Here is a 19350-nt window from a genome sequence, read left to right on the forward strand (position 1 = left end):
TACTTCCTGTGAGCCAGATATTTGATATACTGTGCCACATCATATAATCCCGTTAACAATCCTGGGAACATAAGTATTTTCATGTGTTACACCCATTTTTCTCAATAGGAAGACTGCCTAAGTCCACAGAGCACACAATGGACTGAGGCAGAATTTACACGGAGACAGTCTGACACCGAAGTTTGCACTCTTAACCAGTGCATTAGAGAGCCTTCATTCCTTCAATGAATGCCTAATTAGACCCAGTGATCAGCACTGAAGATACAGTTTAAGATACGATCTCACTCTCCTCAAGGATGTGAGTTTAGTGGAGAAGGCAAACAGGCAACCACAACACTGTGAGATTAGCGAAGTGCAAGTTGACCCTGTTTGCTAAGGCCTTCCAAAAATGAGGGTCCTTTGGCTGAAAATCAGAAAGATAAATATTAGTAGGAAGGAGATGATTCGCAGTAAACGAGTCTACCTTGCCTCCAGCAGCGTATGTGCTGTCCTTCATTGTGCTGCTGAGTCTCCTGATCTTGCATTCGCCAACTGCCTATAAAATCACCCATTCCCACCCCCTACCTTTGCTGGGCTCTCCACCTTAACTTAGGTGTCCTTCCACCAGGAAACATTATCTTACCTCCTAGGAGTGGATTAGGTGCTTCCCGTGTATGCCCTCTTAGAATATTTTATATTTACCCCTGTTTAGCACATGTCACTCTGTTGGCATGTAATTTCCTGGGAAGATAGAAAATTAACTTTACTCCCAGCCTCTAGCATAGTGCCTGGTACACGTATTTGTTAAGTGAACGAATTATCTACAGTCTATAATTAATGCTTAAAGCATAGAAGACTTTCATTTATATTGCCATATAAATGCAATTACTTTTTCCCCTTATCCCCAGTTTTTTTTTTCTCTATATTTTCTGGGGAGACAGGAGAGTGTTAAATTGTTTATTTTTCAATACAAGTATCTCCTCCCACTTGCTGTTTATTACATCAAGAATTGATGAGAATGAATGGAAGAGATACTGTTAGAGCAGATTAAGAAATAGCCATCTTAACACTTGTACTTCAATCTCTAACATAGGCATTATGTACTTTGGATGACTATACTTTTGAAATGACCCAAAGCAGCAATAAGATTTTTATTTGACTACTACTACCAATTTTATAAGCTCATGCCCCATATACACAAAAAACATTTTCCAGCTAGCCACTTGGTGGCAGGCAGTCCCACCTGCTTTTTCTGGCTTTCGGAGCTTTTGAGATTTTCCTGCCGCTTCTCTGGATCTGTCTCAGGACTGAAAGCAGGACCTTCTTCAAAAGCTCACCACCTCATCCCCCCAGGCCATTTCCATTCTTCCTAAGTACCAAACAGCAGGAGGCCTATAGAATCTAGGTGTGGGGTTGACTAAATGAAAAGAGGAGAAGGGTTTAGGGAAGAATTCTAAAGAAACAGAAGCCTCATGACTATCTTCTAGTATTAGAGACTAAATCTATTAAGTCAGTCATTCTGTGGGGACATAATCAAGTCCTTTTAAAATATTATGTAAGTAATCGGCCTTCCTAAGTGTTCATTATGAGGCCTTGGAGAAAATACCAGAAGAGACTATTGATAGAAACTGTCCAGTCTTGTTTGTTGGCTCAAATAATATCTTCGAAATCTGAAAGAAGCTACAGATCAACGGGTGATACTACTCTCTCTCAGCTGGGAGAGAGAGAAATAGCACACAGGTGCCTGATGCTTTATATATACTGTATGTATCACTTCGAAAAGATCTGTAGTCCTCTGCCTTTTCTTTTTAATTGAGATAGAATTCACATACCATAGTAATCACCCTTTTAAATAATTCACAGTTTTTAGTATATTCACATGTTGTACAACCATCACCACCATCTAATTCCAGAACATTTTTTATCATCCTGGAAAGAAATCCTATATGCATTAAACATTAAATCGTCACTCCCTACTCTCCCACCCACTAGCCCCTGGCAACCACTAATCCTTCAACCAAAATTTGGGTTTGCCTGTTCTGGGTATTTCATATAATTGGAATCATATGATCCATAGCCTCGTATCCATGCTTCTTTCAACATGCTTCTTTCCCTTAGCATAATGTTTTCAGGGTCCACCCATGTTGTGGCCTGTAGCAGTGTTTCATTCCATTATATGACGAAATAATATTCCATCGTATGGATATACTACATTTTATCCATTCATCAGTTGATGGACATGTGGATTGTTTCTACTTTTTAGCTAGTAGGAATAATGCAGCTCTGAACATTCATGTACAAGTGTTGATGTGGGGATATGTTTTCATTTCTTTTGTGTATATACCTAGGAATGGAATTGCTGGGTCATATGATAACCCTGTTTTGACTAACAGTATGCCATAGTTTGTTTTACAGGCTCAGCTCCTATCATTAGCTTTTAAGGCTTCTCCAGTCCTTTTTACCCATTTAGCAGAAGAATAGAATCTGGCAAATCTAAAAGGAAAGCCGTGGACAGAGAGAATGCCAGCCCATTCATTTCTCTCTGTGATTATCTGTCACTGCTTCTATTTTGGAAGGATAGTTCCAGTGTTCCTCTTGTTCTCTTTTAAAAGATTTTATTTACTTATTTGTCAGAGAGAGGGCTGAAGCGTGGAGAGCAGCAGGCAGAACAGGCAGAGGAAGAAGCAGGCTCCCCACTGAGCAAGGAGCCTGATGTGGGGCTCCATCCCAGGGACCTGAGCCGAAGGCAGGCGCTTAACCGACTAAGCCACCCAGGTGTCCCTGTTCCTCTCATTCTTAAAGGGTCAAGAATTCATCTGATTCAGTGAGATAGTAAGCCTTACCTTTTGGAAACAAAGTCCGCAAAATAGCTTTTAGTGCTTTGCATTCAACTGAGACTACTTTTTAAACTGTTGTGTAAATTTAGCTATATGTATAGACATAAACATTTTTTTGTAATTCCTTTTTAACAGATCTTCAGGATTTATTCCACAAGACTGGCCAGGACATGGATGGGAAGCTGACCTACCAGGAAATCAGGAACTCCTTAGGTTCTAGTGTGCCGGAACTAGAGACTTTGAGAGCATTTGATTCTGATGACGATGGAAGATACTCTTTCCTGGAGCTAAGGGTAGCTTTAGGTGTCTAGCCTCATCAGGCATATTTTAGAAATGGGTATATACCCAGGACTACCTAACATCTACTCACCTAACACAAACAACCCTTTTACTTACCCATCGATCCTCCAGTCCTCCAGACTACTGTAGCAGACACATTGCCACCTTTTAACTTCTTTGAAAAGCTATAAAGAAAAGTTATTTTTTTAAAAAAGGCCATTTTACCTATATGATATTCAGCAATCTATGATTTCCTAATGCCAATAAGATCTTAATTTCAAAATTGCCAGGAAAAAAAAGTCAGGCCCTCTTTTTCTTTTCTCTTTCCTTTTTAAATTTTTTTTTTTTTAGGGAAGGAGACCTCCTCTTTTAAAACTGGAAAATGTGTATATAGTGAGACTAAGCCACCTTTTATATTTCACATAAATTTGCCTTAAATTAGCTGCACTTTATACAGACTCAGAAAATGTCTTTCTTTTAAAAGCTAGACCTTTTCTGTTTGTAAATATTTAAAATGAAAGAAAGAATTGTGCATATTTTGTGGGACGTCAGTAGAATGGCTTGAAACAGGCTGTGAACAAATGACTTGTTAATTAAAAATCACTAATGTGGTAACAGCTAAAACTATGTCCATGTCTCCTTAAGGTACCTCCTTCAGGTGCTGCTGTGGGGTTTGGCCTGGAAGCTGGAGGACCAGATATGGGGAGGTGACCCTGTCAGGACTGTGCTGCCTCCAGGCTCAGGAAAGTAAGAGTCTGGCTCTTTGTTGCTGTACCCTCAGCTGATCCCAACCTGTGAACCAGACAAGTCTTGTTGGGGGTTTTTCTCACTTTTGATCCTATTTCAGGGTTTATGAGCATAAGCAGTTCTGCAGTGGGGAGCTGCATTTTCCCCACTGAATGAGCTACGTTGTCTTCCCCCACCCACCCACTCAACCTCTCTCAGCTGTAGCTGGCTGCCACCTCTGGCCCAGCCTCCATTCTGAATGGCAGGTCTGTGCTCCTCCACTCACTGTCTCCACCTGGCTACCCAGGTGGGGCTTTAGGGGATATCTTTGCCCCTCATTGTAACCCAGGAAACCCCTTGACATTTCGCCTAGAGGCTTACCAAGAAGAACTTTGCATGTTCTTCTGTGGGCTCTGCTGTGAAATGCAGCACATGAAATCAGGTCAGGTTCCCTTACAGTTGTCAGCTCAAGGAGCTAGAGGCATTCTGTCCAGAGGATGCCGAACAGTATCAAGCAAGGGGCATCACATGATGGTAGCAAGTTTTTTCAAATCTCATAACAAGCATGTGCAATACCCTTCCCTTTGAATACTTCCATGGGTCTGGTACAAAAGGTCCCCAGACTGGAAGGAACCACATCTCCTTGTCACCTGTGTGTGTGTGTGTGTGTGTGTGTGTGCTGTTCTTAGAAACAGGCCTTGGGCAACACAAAAGGAAGAACTTTGTGGAACTTAACTGTTCTGTAGACCAAGTCAGGGAGACACTAGAGCTTTCATGGCACAGACTTCTTTAGTAGAGCTCGTTTCCATTTTAACTTCATCCAAGTTGCCCTGTTACCCAGGGATGCCATTGAGCACCTTCAAACATTTAAGGGCTGGTTTTTTCTTTATGTGGTGTTCAGTTTAGTGTTGACTAATTTTGATTTTTTTTTTCTGAAAGGATGAACATTTAGTTAAAGCAAGATGAAGTCTTTTCCCATGAATGTGTCTGCTTACCTCACAATGGCTTGTGTTTCTTTAAAAAAAAAAAAAAATTTTTTTTTTTTTTTTTTTTTTTCCTATTGAGCTCTTTCTCTTTCTTAGAAAGGTTAAAATATAGCATAAAATTAGCCTGGCACTTTAGGTAACTTGAAGACAACTCTTTTTCTTCTGGCTGCCTTCCATGAACACCCCCTCCCCTTTTAAATATATATACCCTTACAGATTTTGTAACAACCAAATAAAATTCTAGCAATAAATTGAATTATACTGCTATATTTGTATATACTGTACCATAAATAGTATGTCTGTACCTGGAAGGTATTTTTTTGAGAACTGATTTATATGAAATATACTTGAGGGTAATGTAGCTTGTCCATTTTAGTTTCTTATTCATAGGCAGATACTCTGAGGACCCCTTAACTCTTTGTGGTCTGTACTTTTCTTTTGTATCAGATAGCTCCACCTGGAGAATTCAGTTTGGTTTTTCAGTTTCTCAGCTGTTCACCCCCACCTCGAGCTCATCTGGCTCGCATGGTCCTGAAGCCCGCTGGACTTCCTGTCGCCTTTGGCAGAGGTGTTCTGGCCACACTCTCAGACTGTGAATATCCTTGCCGTGCCACTGCCCTAGCTTCCAGGCAGAACGAGGGCATCTGGAACTCTTGTTCCAGGTTGAGGAGATTCATTGGCATAAAGAGTTTGACGAACCTATTCTTCAGTGACAATTTGGGAGTTTTCTTTGGAAGTTGTCTTAACTTCCCTAACCTGTGACTTGAGCTGTACTCAAGCCTCTTTGCCTCATGTCTCAGCTCTGAGAGGAAGATTGGGTTTTGGAGTTTGTTTTAAATACTTTCACCTTTTCACCCTGGCAGCTCCTCCTGCTGCTTTCCTAAGTGACCCAAAGCATGGCTTCTCAGTCCTTTTTTTTTTTTTTTTTTTTTTGCCTGTACTCTCTGGGATAATGTTTACTTGGAGAGCCTCCCTAGAAATCAGAGGACCAAAAAGGTCTTCTAGGAAGAGAAGAGTCAAAGGAGTAGAGAACCTGACTTAGGGGAAAAGGTAGCGTCCTCTTAAGGGCAGAGAGGGACCTGGCACTTAGGACAGGACACCCTACACCTGCGGCCATTTCCTCATTTTAAATTGCTTTGCTGGATGGAACTCCGATGCTCCCACCTGCCACTGCTGGTCTTGCCGGTCACAGTTGAAGACTTTGACTGTGATGGGCTCATACTCATAATGGGCTGCTGTTGAGTTGTTTTTAGTGACAGTTTTGTTTGCTACACACCTCATTGGCTTACTTACCAACACCAGCTAGATGTGGTCCCTTCTTTCGTTTCCAAACCAGAACACATTTGGGTATTCCTGAGACTTATATAGAGTGTGTATTGTTTGTTATACGAACCTAACCTACCTTGTTGTTTTCTCATATTAAGAAATGTAAATCTACTTTGCTTTAGCGGAGCTATTTTGGTAATGTCTGAGCAATTTTGGTTCTTTGTGGAGAGTGAATTCAAGGTGTCTGTGACTTGAGCTTTGCTTATTTCATATCAGTAATACAGCTATTTTAATTTATCTAAATAAAACATTTCCTTTTTCTCCCACTGTGTCTGTGACTAATGGTTCCCCTCTCCCCCGCCATACCTTCAATTACTAAGAAAACAAGAATCTACTTTGATCCCTATTTTTATAGACTCTCCTTTTTAAAGCAAGAACAGATGGTGAAGAATCTGCCTTAAGAACTGCAGCATCTAGGGGCGCCTGGATGGCTCAGTTGGTTAAGCCTCTGCCTTCAAGTCAGATCATGATTCCAGGGTCCTGGGATCAAGTCCCACATCAGGCTTCTTGCTCAGCAGCAAGCCTGCTTCCCCTATGCTGCTTCCTCCCTCTTTCTCTGGCAAATAAAATCTTTAAAAAAACAAAAAACTGCAGCATCTAGCCTGAAGAAGAGAAGGCTGCTGCTTGGGCATCTTCAGGGTTGGAGGGGGTGGGTTAAGTGGGGAGGGAGTCCCTTCCTCTCTCTGTATCAGCCAAGCTCCACTTGGGTCTTCATTGTTTTGTGTTTTGGGGCTTTTTTATGTTTGTTTGGTTGGCTGGTTGAGGGTTTGTTGGTTTTTTTGTTTTATTTTGTTTGCTTCTTGGAGATGTTTTTGTTTGTTTTTTAAGATTCAGTAGAAGAGGGGTGCCTGGGTGGCTCAGATGCCTGGGTTAAAGCCTCTGCCTTCAGCTCAGGTCATGGTCCCAGAGTCCTGGGATCGAGCCCCGCATCGGGCTCTCTGCTCGGCGGGGAGCCTGCTTTCTCCTCTCTCTCTCTGCCTGCCTCTCTGCCTACTTGTGATCTCTGTCTGTCAAATAAATAAATAAAATCTTAAAAAAAAAAAAAGATTCAGTAGAAGAGTGTGTTGACAAGGAATGTTCCGTTGCCTTTTTATACCGGGTGGGGGCGGGTGTGTGAAACCCATTCCAAGAGAATGGTCATATAGGGGCTGGGACTTTTTCACACACAGAAAAAAGAATAAGAAAAATTAACTCTACAAGTTTGCTGGTGTTCTAGGATCATACACACATAAGCAAACATACCCGGTCAGGGTGGCCTTTCCCTTCAAGGAAGACAACATAAAGCTTAAGTCATTTACAAATATGGTCAGATGACTTCCTCATTCCCAAAGTGAAGGGGAAAATTTATCTCCTGGGGATGGATCTGGGCTCTTTTTTTTTTTTTTTTTTTAAGGTTTTATTTAATATTTGAGAGAGAGAGCGCACAAGTAGGGGGAGCAGCAGAGGGAGAGGAAGAAGAAGGCTTCCCACTGAGCAGGGAGCCTGATGAGGGGTCTCCAGCCCAGGACCCTAGGATAATGACCTGAGCTGAAGGGATACAATTGAGCCACCCAGTCGCCCCTGGGCTTGCTTATCTTTAAAGTGGGACCAAATAACCAGTATTCTCTTTGTCTCTCCTTTTAGGATTGTTTGCAAAATGCACAAAAATATCTCCATATAGTGTGGATGTTAACTTTTGGAAGGTCCATGGACCCCTTTGAGATTTTTTTTGTTTTGTTTAAATACCTTTTGTGTGTAATTTTGAAGGGTTCAATAACCAGCCCTTCCCCTAAGCCAATCCATGGACCAAGTTCATTATGCCCTTCAGATGTGCATGTGCACACACACAAACACAATCATTTGCCACGTGTTTTCTAACAGGACTTTTCATCAGGGAAGGGACACTATGGTGTATGCTGAGAAGACCAAGAACTTGATGCCGGGCAGATGTGAATTTGAGACCTAACTCTGCAACATGAAAACAGTATGCCCTTGGAAACTCTTTTATAAGTGGAGGATTGTGAGGTCCATTTGGCAGTTTTCTTGTATTAGACATGATGTGGAGACAACCGTAAAAGAACTCAGTGCATCATCAATATTAATAAAGAATGTGATTCAGCCAGCAATGCAGCATGGCTCCTGGATGTCACAGTGACTTGTTTTACATGTGACACGGCCACTATGAATTGCCATCACTCACGCACCCCCAGCAGCTCGCTCTCTGGTGGCAGCTGTGCTTAATGTCCCACAGAACAGCAGTACCACTGGATACCTGGCCCACAGTCTGGCATACGTTTTTTGGTCTTAAATACTGAACAGAGGGATGGTGAACTCATGTGTATTGAGTTGGTGTCTCTCCCCACAGCCAACCCTCCAGTTCCCATTTACGACCTTAAGCTGTTTTGCAAAGTGCCCCCATCAAACAGGGGAAGGACATTGCCCTCCTAACGACAAATGAGACACAAGGGAGCCTTGGGCTTTTTTCAGTCTTTCATAATGTGACATCCAGATGGGCTCTGGCCTCTGTGTCAATCCCACCTCCCTGGGATTAGCTGTATTTTCCTGCCCTGCCCCCGGTCCCTCCAGCTCCCACCCTGGAGAGGAGACTATAATTCTGAAGCGAGAGGCTTGGTACTGAAGCAGTGGTCTCCATGGGCCATAGTGGGGAGGGAATGGAAATGGACATTCCTTTCAGGACAGGTGTCCAAAGGGTAGGAGACTGAGTGATTCAGCATTGGGGGCAGGTTGCACAGGGAAGGAGCAAAGGGTACCTCCTGAAAGATGGGAATCGGAACTGGGTCACTGGTGTGGGATGGCAGCATGGAGGAAGGTAGGGGCTGCAGCGGAGGTTGTAGCAGGGTGGGGACCTCCGGCTTGGGGCTGCTGTCTTGGGCAGCAGAGCTCCTGCTCTCGGGGATGTCCAGCTCCCACAGAGGATCTGCATTCTGGACCTCAGTCTCAGTCTTGGTGACAGTAGGGGGAGGGCCTGTGTTAATGGCTGTGTTCATGCCATAATGTCGACGCTTGTTGATCCAGTACAACAGCGGGCTGTAGGTGAATGTGGCAGCTCTCATCACCTCCACCCACTCCTGGGCGCGCTCTTCCCGCCGCAAGTTCTTCCTCCAGTGCAGAAAGAGAATGCAGCCACCGGTTACGACAGAACACAGCCCCAGGAAGCCAAAGTACAGTGAGACCCACACTAAGGCAAGAAAAAAAAAGAGGCAAGTGGGCTGATAACTCTAACTTGGAACCTGAGCTATTTCTTAAGCCTCTCCCTAACCCAGTCATCAGTTATCCCATCCACTCAACCACTCTCTCCATTCCTCCCTTCCCTCCTCATTGGCTTGTCTCATCATTCTCTTATTCAGTCAGTGCTATGATTTCAGGCCACTGTTAGCCCTTTACAGATCAAGAAAGCTAGGTCTAGAGGGGGCATGACCCGCCCAGACTTGGTCAAGCCTCTTGTTCCCAACCCTGGACCCATCCAATCCATCTGATGTAGAAGACTTATTAAAGGTAAAGCCCATCAAGGAAGTAAGTCTAGAGGTGATGGGGAACACCAGTGTCCCATCCCATTCCACCATACTCCTTACCCATTCAACTGTGATGGTTCTAGGGTATTCATTGTACCCTGCCCCTCCACCCCCGGTTCAGTAGAGAAACATAATCTCTGCCCTCAATCCCTAGTTTTCTAGAGGAAAGTATATCTTAACTGCTTAGCACTCCTCCATATGGGCTACCCCCCCATCCAAGTAAAAGCTCTTCCCTGAGTGCCCCTTGCTAAGGGCACAAGGCAAGAGGCAGGGACTAGAAGGGCATTTACCACCAGGGAGGCTCAGGTCCTCCTGCTGGGAATCCATAAGGTCAAGCCTTGGTACCCAGCTGATAGCTCTGGGGAGAGGGAGCTCACCTACCCATCTGCCCTGCCAATAGAAGGCCCTGGAATACTTAGTCCCATTGTTCCCTAAAGGTGAGGTCACTGTATTCTGAGCAGTAAACATTCTAGGGGCAGGGCTTGTGAAGTCTTGGGTTAATGGAAGCAAGGGACTCTATCCAATGATGTCTCATAGGCCTAGTGTGTCTCTACTGCCGGGGAATGACACACCCACTGAACAGTCTGCCCTCCACCTCTTATGATGAGCCCACAGAGAAGCCCCCAGGAAAGAGCCCCCAGGTGTTTCAGGGGTCTATCCATGTTTCTGGGCTTTAAGAAACAGTTGATGGCTACCTGTCACCAGTGGAGGAGTGGGGCAGGGAGCACACACAGCTTTGGGCAGCCTTGCCTTCAAGACCTTTTTTTTTTTTTTTTTTTTTTTTTTTAAAGATTTTATTTGAGAGCACAAACGGGGAGTGGCAGGCAGAGGGAGAAACAGCCTCCCCCATTGAGCAAGGAGCCTGATGCGGGGCTCTATCCCAGGCCCCTGAGATCATGACCTGAGCCAAAGGCAGATGCTTAACCAACTGAGCCACCCAGGCGCCCCGCCTTCAAGACTTCTATAACCAAGTTGCAGGAGAAAACCTGCTCAAGGATACTAAGTGATCAGTGCCTCCATCCTTGGCTCTTACAATCTCTTTTGTTTAGTTACCTTCCTTCAGCAAGTGTTTCCTGGGCATCAGGCCCTGTAGGAACTCCCCACCATCCAGCCCTACATCTCTTTCCAGCCTCATCATCCTCCCTATCCTTCACACACCTTGCCTACTGACCAGACCAGACTCTTGAAAAAAGACTCAGCCTCTTCACATCTCTGGAGCTCTGCTCGCACTGCTTCTCCACTCAGGAGTGCCCTCCCCACTTCCCCCGGACTGAATACCTACTTATCCTTCAAGCCCCAGCTCAGTCCCCCAACTCTGTCACAGTCATTTCTGTTGGCTTCCCTGAATCCCATCTTCTCCAGTTCAAAGGGCAGTTCCTGTCAGATGCTTGAGCCCTGGAGGTAGATGTCCCCTACCCAGCAGTCAGCCTCGCAAGGACTCAACCGAGTTGGAGACTTGCCACGCCTCCTGGAGCAGCTCAGTTAGAAAGCCTCGCCTTAATGAAGTCCAAGTCCCCCTCCCTGAGGTTGCACCCCTGGGCCTAGCCCAGCTAGTGGGACCACTTAATTACTTCCCCCTTTCTAGTCCTCCAGCATGGGACTCGGGGCACTATTCAGCTCTGATTTCCCTCCAGGTTCCGCTTAAGCTCAGCTCTCTTAGCTCACTGGCTCCTGCTTTTCAGTCTCTTTGATCTTTCTTTTCTCTGATTTCTAAATGCCAGCATGCCCCAGGACTGGATCCTCTACCCTCTGTCTACATTCATTCTGTCAATGATCACCTCCAGACTCATGGCTTTAAATATTACATAAGTACTGACAACTCACACTTTCTATCTCCAGCCCAAACTGCTCCTCCAGACTTTGGACTCCTTCACCTAACAGCCTGGCTGACAGGCCTACCATTAAGGGGATTAAGTCTATTAAGTTATCTCAAAGGAACACACCCCAAACCAAACTCCCGATCAGCCATCCTCCAAAACCTATCTCAGCCTTCTCCTGTCTGTAAATGGCAACTCTGTCCTTCCAGTTGTTCAGGCCAAAAGCCTGTAAGTCACCCTTGACTCCTTTCAATTCCTCATAGCCACATTCACTCCGTTCCACAATCATTAGGTCTTACCTTCAACACGCATCCAGAACGTGACCCCTTTCCCATCACTATCACTGCATTCTACCCACCACCCTCCACCACCTGGAGTACTGGTCTCCCCGTAGGGTGAGCAGCCATCCCACTTTGCCTGGAACTGAGGAGGTTTCCAGGACATAGGATTTTCAATGCTAAAACCAGGGAAGTCAGGTAAACTAGGACAAATTGGTCACCTTTGGGAGAGCTTCCATCCTTGCCCCCGCCTCCCTCCATGTTCTGTATTTTGCCAGCAGCCAGAATGATCCTTTAAAAAAGTAAATTAAAAAAATAAAAGTAGAGCATGTTACTTCTCTGCTCAAAGCCTACAGTGACTTTCCATCTTAGAATAAAAACCAAAGTCCTTAACCAAGGTCTACAGGGCCCAGAGTGCTCTAACTGCCCCTCCCCATACCTCTTCACGTAAGAACCTCCTTGCTATCCCACAAGCAGGACAAGCACGCTCCTGCATCAAGGCCTATGCACTTGCTGTGTCCTCAGTCTGGAAGGCCCTTCTCCCAGATAGCCAGACAGATGATTCCCTCATTTCCATCCGCATCCTGCTCAAGCATCCCCTTATCTCTCTCTCTCTCTCTCTCTCTCTCTCAACCTGCTTTGTTTTCCTGCATAGCTTATATCATCACCTAACCTTACAATTGACCCTGGAACAACATGGGGATTAGGGACTATGATCCCCGCACAGTTGAAAATCCATGTGCAACTTTTGACTCCCCCAAATTTAACTAATAGCCTACTTTTGACCAGAAATCTTACCAATAACACAAGCTGTTGATTAACACCTATTTTGTACGTGTATTATATAATATACTGTACTCTTTTTTTTAGATTTATTTTGAGAGAGCCCATGTACACAAGCGGGGGGGAGGGGCAGAGGGCAAGAGACTCAGACTGCATGCTGAGCATGGGGTGGGGGGTGCACCTGAGATCATGGCCTGAGCCAAAATCAAGAGTCGGAGCTCAACCGACAGAGCCACCCAGTTGCCCCCATATGTCATATTCTTACAACAAAATAAGTATTCTTACAAATGAAGTAAGATAGAGAAAAGAAAAATGTTAAGGAAATCATAAGAGAAAACACATTTACAGTGTTGTAAAAAATCCACATGTAAGTGGACCCCTGCAACTCAATCCGGTGCTGTTCAAGGGTCAGCTGTTTTGTTTTTTGTCTTTCATCCTTCTAGAATGTAAGATCCATGAATTAGTAGTAATCAAGGAAATAAATACCTAATCATAACTACTATGTCATAACGACTACAAAGAAAATAAAATGAGGTAATGGGATAAAGAATATAAAGGGACAGCATGGATCAAGAAAAGTTCCTTTGAGGTGCCAACCTATGAACTGAGCCATCAATGATGAGGCCGCCACATGCAGATCCAAGCAGAGGGATCATCAGCCAGTGCAAGGATCCTCAGGCAGGTCTAGGTCAGCACACTCGAAGGACTTACTAATCTCGAGTCCACCACACTACTACAGGCCAGGGCCTAGGGCCAATCTCTATGAGTGCAGGCTGGACTGAGAAAAGTCGAAGGCGCTCTGTTCCTGCCCGGGAGGAGTCCACCATTCATGAGGGGTTTCTACAAGGTAAGACTCAGACAGGAAGGACTTCCGAAAAGGCAAACTGATCCTGCCATTGTAGTGGGCTTGCTCCAGGCCTGGCCCTGTCCTGGGAGAAAGATACAGAGATGTTGATGTCACTGTGTCTGACCCCAGGAACTACCACTTGGTTCAAGGGGATGAAGAAGATGGTGGTATTGGGTCAACAGAGAGGGGGAAAAAGAGCATTACAAGGATCAAAAACAGCCCAAATCAATACTTGTTAGAGACAGACACAGGTGTCTCTTTGGAGAGGTTTGGCTTGAGGTCAAGGCAGAGGGAGACAAGGCTTTGGAGGCAGCTGGCATCTTGCAAAGAGTTCAGTCCTTGGGTAGAACTTGGGCAAGTCTCTTAACGACTCTCAGCCTCAGTTTCTGCATCTGTAAAAAACAAACAAACAAACAAACAAAAAAAAAAAAAACAGAAAAGGCCTGCCTCACAGGATATGAAGCAGATGGTGTCCTGCACAAAGAAACACCCAGGAAAGAGAAGCTGCTACTGTTATTATAGTTGAGGAAAGGGGTTTGGATGCTGAAGGACAGACAACTACTGCCGGCGAATGTCAAGAGAATCTGCAAGGCAGCAGATCTGAGCCGCTTTTCCGGAGGAGAGGGAGCGCGGAGACTGCTGGATCCGAGCTGGAGGGCGTGGATCGGGGCGGACTTGGGGCGGGGGAGGGGAGGAGACAAGCGGAGGCATCGCGAGCCGCCCGCCGAGCCGGTGGCCAAGCCGCTAGCCCCGAGCCCCCGCCTCTCCGCCCCGGGGGGCCCGGAACCTTGCGCGCGCGGAACTTCGGTGCCGGAACAGGGGCCCGGCGGACCCGGAGCGCGATGGAGCAGGCGCGCTGGCCGCGGACTGAGGCCGACGCGCGGGAGGAGGAGGAGGAGGTGGGGGCGGCCATGGCTGCCATGGCCGCGGCAGGTGGTGCGGGCCCGGCCGTGTTGCAGGTGGCTGGTCTGTACCGGGGGCTGTGCGCCGTGCGCACCCGCGCCCTAGGCCTGGGGCTCGTGTCCCCCGCGCAGCTGCGCGTGTTCCCGGTGCGCCGCGGCTCGGGCGGCCCCGCGGGGGGCGCCGACGGCAGCGGGGTCAGAGCCGAGCTCGAAGCCAACCCCTTCTACGACCGGTACCGAGACAAGATCCAGCAGCTGCGCAGGTGCGGACCCCGGCCGGCCAGCGGCGGGCGGGGAGGGGCGGCGCGCGACCCCCGTTTCTGGTGGACCCCACGCCTTCAGTGCTTAGAACAGCCTTGCGAAGCAGGCTCCGTTACTGTCCGCACTCTGTGGGTGATGTGTCTGTCTGTGGGCTCAGAGAAGCAGGATGACTTGCTAACATCACACAGCTAGTCCCAGAAATGAGAGTCTCCGCAAAGTCCTGGCTCTTCCCCGAGTTGTCTGTGCTCTAGTTCTCAAAACGCTGAGGTGGAGTCCTGTGTCAGCCTTAATGAGGTAGACGGTTCCAAGAGACCTGCCCTGATTATAGAAATGGGAACGTAGAGCCTTCTAGAGAAGGGACTTGACTTGCTCAAGGTCACATATTGAGTCACTGAGGCCTGGCCTAGAGCTCGGGTTCCTAAACTTCTCGCTACAGCCCTGAATACAAGGAAAGGAGGTTGGGGGAGAGAGCAAGGCATCAAAGATTTATGGAGTCACAGATCATCCATTGAACCCTCTCATTGAGAGGGAGAAACAGAATCTGCAGCAAAGACCTGCCAGAGGTCACACAGCTCCTTGGGATTCATCTGATTTGGAATCCAGGGTTTCTAACACTACTCCTCAGCTTCCAGATGAAAGGACTTGGAGATCAAGAGGCTTGAGGTAGGTACAAGGGGACCAAGAGAGGGTCTTAAGAGTTAAAGTGGAAAGAGGTGAAGAAAATGAAAGGTGAAAATTAGAGTGGCTTTGAAGAGAATCCGGCAGGGTAGGCAAGCAGTTGTCTTAGAAAGGAAACCAAAAACTGCATACCGTAACTTCCTTGAGTTCTGTCTCATCTCTACTTCCATGGCCTGAATGTACTTCTCCATCATCTTCTGGACTCTTACAGTCATCCTCTAGCTAGTCTTCCCCTCTTCCACCCCAGTCCATCTCACTGCTGCTGTGGTGACCTTCCTCCCTTTTTGAAAAAACTGACAGAATAAAGGAATGAATATTTTTGCCCTCTTTCCAGCAGCATTCAAATATACTCAAGGATTTCTCTTCTTTCTTTTTTTTTTTTTTTTTAAGATTTTACTTATTTACTTGACAGAGATATAGAGATGACAAGTAGGCAGAGGGAGATGGGGAAGCAGGCTCCCCGCTGAGCAAAGAGTCTGATTTGGGGCTCGAGCCCAGGACCCTGAGATCATAACTTGAGCCGAAGGCAGAGGCTCAACCCACTGAGCCACCTAGGCGCCCCAAGGATTTCTCTTCTTTAAAACCTTTTGTTGACCTACATTCCCCTCCGGCCTTTTCTCATTGATCCCTTTCACAGGCTACATCTTAGGAGAGTTGTCTACTTATACTCTGGATACTTCACAGTTCCCACTCATTCCTACTCATGAACCAATGAATGGCTGGTTTTATTCTCCTTCCCCACCAGATCATTCCCATCAATATTTTCACACACTGCTGTCTCAAAGAGTGAGCATCCCAAAGCACCCTCAGTGACTCTAGATAATGTCCATATTCCTTAGTGTTCGACACAAGGTTTTCATGCTGTAGCATCTGTCAGTCTCTCTACATTCACTAAAACCTGGGCCCTTGGAGCACCAGCCACAAGTTTGGTGTGAGCCAATAGCAGGACAAGGCTGTATGCCCTCTTCACCCCTTCAGCCCAGTATCTGGATTTTTGCATCACACTTTGCATTGGTGAATTGGGAATATTTGATCTAGCTGCAGGCCCACTGTATCTAGAGTGTGGACAAATTGGAGGGTGTCCAAAGAGCAGGTTCACAGTGAGGAAATACTCACAAATCACTTGTATGAAGAAGGGCCAAAAGAACTAAGGAAATTTAACTTACAGAAAACTTTCAGGGGTGTCATAATAGCAATTTCCAAGTACTCAGATAAAAGGGATTAGACATTTTTTCTTGTTCTTGAGTATGAAAGATATAGATGAATAGATTTAAGCTCAGAACATTTTAATAATAAAAGATGTCCAAGGTGGGAATGCACAGACTCCAGTGCCTAGGCCACCCCTCACTCTCTATCCACTCACCATGGCAGGCCAGGTTTGACTGTGGATGCTTGCAGCACTAACCCTGGTCCTGGCATTTGCAGCCCCAGCAGGTGCCACACCCCACGGGATAGGACCCCTGGAGTGACTGCACTGAGTTGCTGGCCTGCTGTGGAGGGAAGGAAGAAGATCTGCCCATGTAATGGCATGAACGGCATAGTGTTCACTGTCACTTCTGGAACTGATTTTTATGAAAGAGGGGCCCCATACAATGCCTTGACCAGGAATCACTCCACCAGAGAAGTGATCAGGATGTCCTTGGATCCTGCAGACTGCACCTATGACACTACAGGTCTCATGGCCCAGAAGCTGTAATCCCTGTATGATGTCTTCACCAAAGTGTACAGTGCCAAATATCACATCGTTGGCTACACAGCCTGAAGAATTCTTTTTTTTTTTTTAAGATTTTATTTATTCATCTGACAGACAGAGATCACAAGTAGGGAGAGAAGCAGGCAGAGAGAGAGGAAGGGAAGCAGGCTCCCCACTGAGCAGAGAGCCCGATGCGGGGCTCGATCCCAGGACCCTGAGATCATGACCTGAGCCGAAGGCAGAGGCTTTAACCCTCTGAGCCACCCAGGCGCCCCAGCCTGAAGAATTCTTAACAAGGATGGCAGCCCCGACCTGGACTTGGGCCGGAAGACCAGCTTTGTTTTGACATAAAGGACCAGTTCTAATGTTTCATTTGCAGGAGCCGGTTCTTTGGAGAGAGAGTCAGGGAGAAACTCAGGTGCTAAATCTTTTCCTACAAAATGCCTCTAAATTACCTGCATCTAAATAAACAGATGCTTAACCTTTGCATGGGCTGAAGAAGATGTCTAGAGCTAGATGTGTTCATGTAAAAGCTTGACACCAGCTAGGCTACTGGATTTCTGCCTGAGTAGGATGACCAAGCGAGATGATTTCAGAGTCCCCTTCCCGTCTTGAGGATTTGAATTCCAAGTACCCAGAGTATTAGTACCTGAGGGACCAAGGTTTACATCTTCTAAGAAGTAACCTGCAGGAGAAGAATGTTATGCAGGCCCCTTGAAGGTTAACAATAATTAAATAACTGGATTTATTTTTCCACTTTCTTGATTTATAGGCAAATCCTTCAGTCTTTGAATGCTTGTGTCCTCTCTCTCTGAGGATACTTCAGGATACTTGTATCTCTCTTGAGGATACTTGTATCTCTCTGAGATGCAACATGATACTTTGTTATTTCTAAATTCAAAAAGTCCCAAACATTTTCACTTTTGGTTTACCTTTAATCAGGTCTGACCCAGCTGCTTTTGAATCCCGACTGGAAAAGCGCATTGAGTTTCGGAAGCAGCCAGTGGGGCACTCCAGGCAAGGTGACTTTATCAAATGTGTAGAACAGAAGGTAAGACCTGCTCCTCTTTGTGGTATTGGCTCCCCAGTGTGCTACACCCCCATCCCCAACCCTATCCTGGGAGTGGGCTCACTGATGGGTCAGCTGGATGAACTGAATGTAGCCTCTCTCTACACAGCTCAGTCTCCAACCATAAATGGTATCCTCCTCTTTCTGGCAAAGTACTGTGGTCATGGTAGAGGTACAGAGGGATGAAAATGACAGTCCATGCTCCTGGCGGGTTTGGTAGAATGGTTAAGGCAAAGCACACATGGCAAGGGGGCTCTGGAGCTCCAGACAAAAAAGTGCTTAATAGCTACTCGCCATAAACAAGAATCAAAGCCGGGAGGAAGCATGTTGAAATCTAATACAGTGCTTTTCAAACGAAGTGATCTGCAGTAAGAAATCTGTTTTACACTGCAGTTCAGTATATACATGTGTGTAATTATAACTGAAGCAGAGCTATTACAAAGCAATGCTTATTTTTATTACATGCAGTGCACTTCTTTTTTCTTTTAAAAAAACTTTGGCCACAATCCAGGAAATTGATTTCACAACCTGTGATTTGAAAAGTACTAACCTAGGGTGGTACACAGAACAAATTGGAGTTGGAAAGGCTGACACCAGGAAGGATATGCAATAATCCAGGTGTGGGCTGTTTGGGCCTGAAATAACATACAGTGGAAAAGTGGGATTCTGCATTGTGTTTTAGAATGAAAGATGTTTGTTTAATTTGGACAGTAACTTTTTTGCCTTGAGTATTCTAAATTTTAAGAGAATCCACTCAGTCTTTTAATTACTGGTTGAGTTCATGAGAACAAAAGCAAGTCACTGGGTTAATCATTATAAGGTTGGGGAGCAAATTCAACCTCCTATCACAAACATAGTTTACAACCTTATGTGAACAAACAAGTCTCTATTACAAATATTTTAAGAAACGTAATTTCCTGTGGTAAACACTTATAGTGCCAAGGTTACAAATCAGTAGCTCTTGGAATATTACTGTATTATAGACTTTGAATATGACATGGGAAAGCTCTTTGCCCTCTTTTGTAAAAAGGCATAGAAATTCACTTTCATGATGATAAGATGCAAACATAAGTCCAGATTTACCTTAAAGTATGGCAACTCTTGGGTAAATAATGACTTACTGTCTTTCTTATTTAGCTAGATAAAGGGGGCTAATGACTCCACTCACAAAGCCTTTTCTTTGCTCTGAGTCATTGGCTCCCTACCACATGAGACCCAGCATTCCCCCCTAACCTGACAGAGGGCTTGATGCCAGGACCACAAGATAATGACCTGAGCCAAAGTCAGATACTTAACGAACTGAGCCATCCAGGCACCTCAAAAACTTTTTTTTTAAGATTTATTTATTTATTTGAGAGAGAGTGTGCCTGAGTGTGC

General features: G+C 45.7%; 3 protein-coding genes across 7 annotated transcripts in view; 2 read left to right on the forward strand and 1 right to left on the reverse strand.

Annotated features, from left to right (window-relative positions):
* The window catches only part of EFCAB14 (EF-hand calcium binding domain 14), a 38134-nt gene extending 31735 nt beyond the window's left edge, over positions 1-6399 (forward strand). For all 3 annotated transcript variants that reach the window (XM_047724108.1, XM_047724109.1, XM_047724107.1), the window contains one exon: positions 2952-6399. In XM_047724108.1, coding sequence (XP_047580064.1) covers positions 2952-3127 — 176 coding nt within the window. In that variant the 3' untranslated portion in view covers positions 3128-6399. The remainder of the gene's footprint in view (positions 1-2951) is intronic.
* Positions 6400-8590: 2191 nt separating this feature from the next.
* On the reverse strand, positions 8591-10048 carry TEX38 (testis expressed 38). Of its 2 annotated transcripts, none has more exons than XM_047724113.1 (2): positions 10027-10048; positions 8591-9311 (listed from the first exon to the last, which is right to left on the reverse strand). In XM_047724113.1, exons 1-2 carry the CDS (start codon positions 10028-10030, stop codon positions 8719-8721), a joined length of 597 nt encoding a protein of 198 aa, XP_047580069.1. In that variant the 5' UTR covers positions 10031-10048; the 3' UTR covers positions 8591-8718. The 2 variants fall into 2 exon arrangements, with proteins under 2 accessions (XP_047580069.1, XP_047580070.1); XM_047724114.1 differs by having other exon boundaries at positions 9936-10029.
* A 4048-nt stretch (positions 10049-14096) lies between these two features.
* Positions 14097-19350, forward strand: part of ATPAF1 (ATP synthase mitochondrial F1 complex assembly factor 1) — a 31130-nt gene continuing 25876 nt past the window's right edge. The window contains exons 1-2 of one of the 2 annotated variants that reach the window (XM_047724111.1): positions 14097-14535; positions 17847-17955. In XM_047724111.1, coding sequence (XP_047580067.1) covers positions 14213-14535; positions 17847-17955 — 432 coding nt within the window. In that variant the 5' untranslated portion in view covers positions 14097-14212. The remainder of the gene's footprint in view (positions 14536-17846; positions 17956-19350) is intronic. The other variant, XM_047724110.1, reaches the window with a different exon arrangement.

This window comes from Lutra lutra, chromosome 4 (genome assembly GCF_902655055.1).
Source record: "Lutra lutra chromosome 4, mLutLut1.2, whole genome shotgun sequence".
Lineage (NCBI taxonomy): Eukaryota > Metazoa > Chordata > Mammalia > Carnivora > Mustelidae > Lutra > Lutra lutra.

Coding starts and splice junctions, on each gene's coding strand:
- TEX38 (XM_047724114.1), bottom strand. CDS start 9,972: ATGGATTCCCAGCAGGAGGACCTGAGCCTCCCTGGTG. Junction 9,312..9,935: donor GGACCTGAGCCTCCCTGGTG/GTAAATGCCCTT, acceptor TTCTTGCCTTAG/TGTGGGTCTCACTGTACTTT.